The sequence below is a fragment of the Cetorhinus maximus genome, chromosome 15, assembly GCF_964194155.1.
Source record: "Cetorhinus maximus chromosome 15, sCetMax3.hap1.1, whole genome shotgun sequence".
NCBI classification, from domain to species: Eukaryota; Metazoa; Chordata; class Chondrichthyes; order Lamniformes; family Cetorhinidae; genus Cetorhinus; species Cetorhinus maximus.
In genome coordinates, this window is record NC_135893.1 from 11,419,479 (window position 1) to 11,422,883 (window position 3,405).

General features: G+C 43.7%; 1 protein-coding gene across 1 annotated transcript; it reads left to right on the top strand.

Moving 5' to 3' along the window:
- The first annotated feature begins 848 nt into the window (after positions 1-848).
- Positions 849-2,937, top strand: hes2.1 (hes family bHLH transcription factor 2, tandem duplicate 1). Its single transcript, XM_078559236.1, has 4 exons — positions 849-1,232; positions 1,346-1,441; positions 1,572-1,659; positions 2,268-2,937. The coding sequence occupies exons 1-4, from the start codon at positions 1,134-1,136 to the stop codon at positions 2,600-2,602; spliced, it is 618 nt and encodes a 205-aa protein (XP_078415362.1). The 5' UTR covers positions 849-1,133; the 3' UTR covers positions 2,603-2,937.
- Positions 2,938-3,405: the final 468 nt, after the last annotated feature.

A 3,405-nucleotide genomic window follows, 5' to 3' on the forward strand; every position in this document is an offset into this window, starting at 1 on the left:
CACTTTGCAAAGTGAATCCAGACACTGGGACTTAGCACATGTCTGCACCTTTCACTCAGTTCTAACTCTGGCTAGGCAAATTCCTGTTTCTGGGGGGAAAATGGGGCGGTGGGGGGGGGACAACCAACAACCAGAATTTTCAATGTATAAATAAAACTATACCATTTGCATTGAAGCTGCCAAACAAGAGCTTGTGAAAACACAGGCAACGTCGAACTGATGATGTTGACCCAGTTTCCTTTAGCCTGCATCCCAGTCCGTATTAGTATTAATCAAATATTTCGTGTTAAATGCCCAAATCATTGTCTGCAGATCGAAGAGACAGGTGTTTTTTTGGGGGTGGGAGGGGAGGTGAGGCGGCGTAGCTTTCGGCTTGGGAAGCTGTCCTTTTTCAATTAGGAACCGGTTTGCTTTCAACCTGAGATCGTGGAAGTATTGGAAAACCGCATCAGATCGGCGTTACAAAACATGCACCTGTTTGCAATTCAAAAAGCAACAAACATCACTGCCTTGCGCTGTGCAATATATTATACCAGCCAGGATTTAGAAAAGAATCATGATTCGTTTTGTTTTAAAAAAACTTTCTGAAAAGTTTTAAACTTTCGTTTAGCTTGTCTGTACTTGCAAGTCAGGTGCTTGGGATTGTGCATATTGAAGAGATCATTTTAAAAATACTATAAAAATACGGGGAGTTATTTTGAATTCGCTGACATTTTACTGACTTATACACCCAGAATTCGGTGGGGTTAATGACGGATTTCTGCAGCTTTTTTCAATTTAGACTCACCACGCACCACATGTTGAAACAGGAGTGTTATTCGGGTCTGCTTTTACTGACTATAAATTGCGATTCTTGCGAGAATTTTATTTGCACATTGAAAGTCGAGAATCGCGAGACAGATGGTAACTTTATTGTAATGAGTTCGGTGGGTGGCTGAGGAGAACAGAGGCGTCTCCGTCTCACTGCACAAAGACTAGTGGGCAGGACGCGGACACTCCCAGCCTCTATAAGTTCACTCAGCAGCCGAGTCACACAGCCATTCCCACACTCGCAACTCTAGGACGCACAGTCTTTATCGCTCTAGCCCAACATCTTCTGAAAGAAACCCGTCTCACACACACACACGCAAAGCATGTCTCCTCATCTCTACGAGTCGAACACTACCGAGCACGGACAACTCCCTGCACAAGGGAGCAAAAGTAAAAAGAGAGAAGCCAGCGAGTTAAGAAAGGTAACTTAGGTCCCAGATACTGAATCTTGGAGCCAGAGGCCCTGACACAATTGTCGCTTCAGTGCGTGTCACTCTGTTTGTGTCGTCTGAAATCTGATTTGATTTTCTTACAGACTCTGAAACCACTGATGGAAAAGAGAAGACGTGCGCGGATCAATGACAGTCTGAACCAGTTAAAGACTCTGATTCTGCCTCTAATTGGAAAAGATGTAAGTGCGATTTTCTTTTTTCTCTTTTGCTGGTTATTTTTAAACCCTTGAACAATAACGAGCATCCCAATCCGGTTCTACAAGAGGACGAGTTTATATTAATAAAACTTTGTTGTTCTCCCTCCGGCAGAGTCCACGGTATTCCAAATTGGAAAAGGCTGATATTCTGGAAATGACTGTTCGATTTCTTCAGGATTTGCCGAAAACACCACTTTACGGTGAGTGCATTTGCTTCGGTTTGTTTTAAATGGAAAACGCTTCTATTATTTGGACCTGCTGGAATGGGTAACAGAAACGAAAGCGAACTTCGAAGTTAGTCAATAGGATTTGGGCATGTTTAACCCTTTTCACAAACGGTAGCTGGACGGTAACCTCAGAAACGATTCTGTCTGCAGAATTAATCAGAATAGCTGATGAAACGTTACTATTTTCAGCTTTGCTCATTTAACATGATTTTATTCCTTTGTAACATTCAATTCTTAAAATACTGCCTAATTGCAAGAGGACAATGATAAATAGGGAGGTGGGGAGCACTATTTATACAGCACATTTCATCTCCTCCGACATCCCAGGACGCTTTATAACCAATGCTTTTCCTTTGAAGTATTGTCTAGGCTAATACAGTGGCTACTTTACACACAAAACAATACAGACAAACCATCCTCTAATCTGTATTACTGATTCTGTCTTCTCTTTCCAAATGCAAATTTGCAAGCGGGAAGGGACCAGCTAGTGAGTTTATGGACAGGTGTCAGTTTAAACTTTTAACACGATGAAGAGGCAGAGAGGTGGGAAATAACCAATGTTCTCTCTGCCCTCCTTGTAGATCGCCTGGATAGCTACCGGGAGGGTTACCGTGCCTGCCTCCTTCAGCTGGGCAACCTCCTCCCGCCTTCAAAGCTCATGGGAACAGAAGCTTGCGATCGCCTCACGGACTACCTGGAGAGGTGCATGCCTTCGGTCTCCTATTATCCTTACTCCCACAACACCAGGAGCCCGGCCGGCGCAGAGGTTTCGCGAGAGGGACGACGGAGCTTAGTCCAACCTAACCCGACTGGGGGCCCAGCGGATCGCCGACCATCACCGCCCAGCGTCAGCCCCCGCCTCAACCCACAGGACATCGCAGTCCACCAGGAGAACTGTATCTGGAGGCCCTGGTAGTGGGCGTGAACAATGAATTAAAAAAAAAGGACTGTTAACACTTATAAATACCTTGTACAGAATTAAACTGTAAAGAAAATGTGTACATATGGAATTACATTGCATGATGATGGCATTGACAGTTTTGAGAATTGTAGTTTCTATGCAAAACAGAAGCCTTTGTTTACCTCGATCCGATTAAATATCGATTCATAATTGGGCACTTTGTTATGGTGGCATGCCGACTTTTTTGTAATATAAGGGAATATATTTTAAATATGAAAATTCAAAGATAATATAAAAGGTGTTTAATGATTGTATGAGATTGCTGAAAATAAACCGAAACACTAAATGAACGAGATGGCTTCGGGTGTTCTGATTTTCCCAGCAATTTTATTCCTGTCACTTTGTGAAGGGAGTGTACCCAGTCGTGGGGCTGGGACAAGGAAGCTTCAAGATCCAGGACAGAACCGCGGGAGTAGTCACATTGGCGTTAGAGCCGAGTGTCAACCGGGCTGGAGAAGTTGTCCCTCTGCTGCGTGTCATTAAGACCCCGGGACAACCCAGTGTCCCCCACCCCCGCCTTACACGTCCATCAAAAAAGGCAATTGTCATTAATCATTTAAAATTGTTAGCATAAAATCGAGAGGAGAGATAAGCCTCTTCACTCAGAGTTGTCCGTTCCTGGGATCATTACCTGGACACTCGTTTCTTAAATGTGAGGCTAGAAGCAGAGTGCAGCAAGAACTAGAGGCTCCCAACAGTATATTCTCTTCCATTATGTTATAATTATTTATATATAGCGTCAGCCGAGATTTTTGTAC

Bases quoted from the DNA above. Each gene is read 5' to 3' on its own strand.
- hes2.1 (XM_078559236.1), top strand. From the start codon at position 1,134: ATGTCTCCTCATCTCTACGAGTCGAACACTACCGAGCACGGACAACTC. The intron at 1,442-1,571 runs GTAAGTGCGATT...TCCCTCCGGCAG, and splicing joins TGCCTCTAATTGGAAAAGAT to AGTCCACGGTATTCCAAATT. The intron at 1,660-2,267 runs GTGAGTGCATTT...CCCTCCTTGTAG, and splicing joins GCCGAAAACACCACTTTACG to ATCGCCTGGATAGCTACCGG.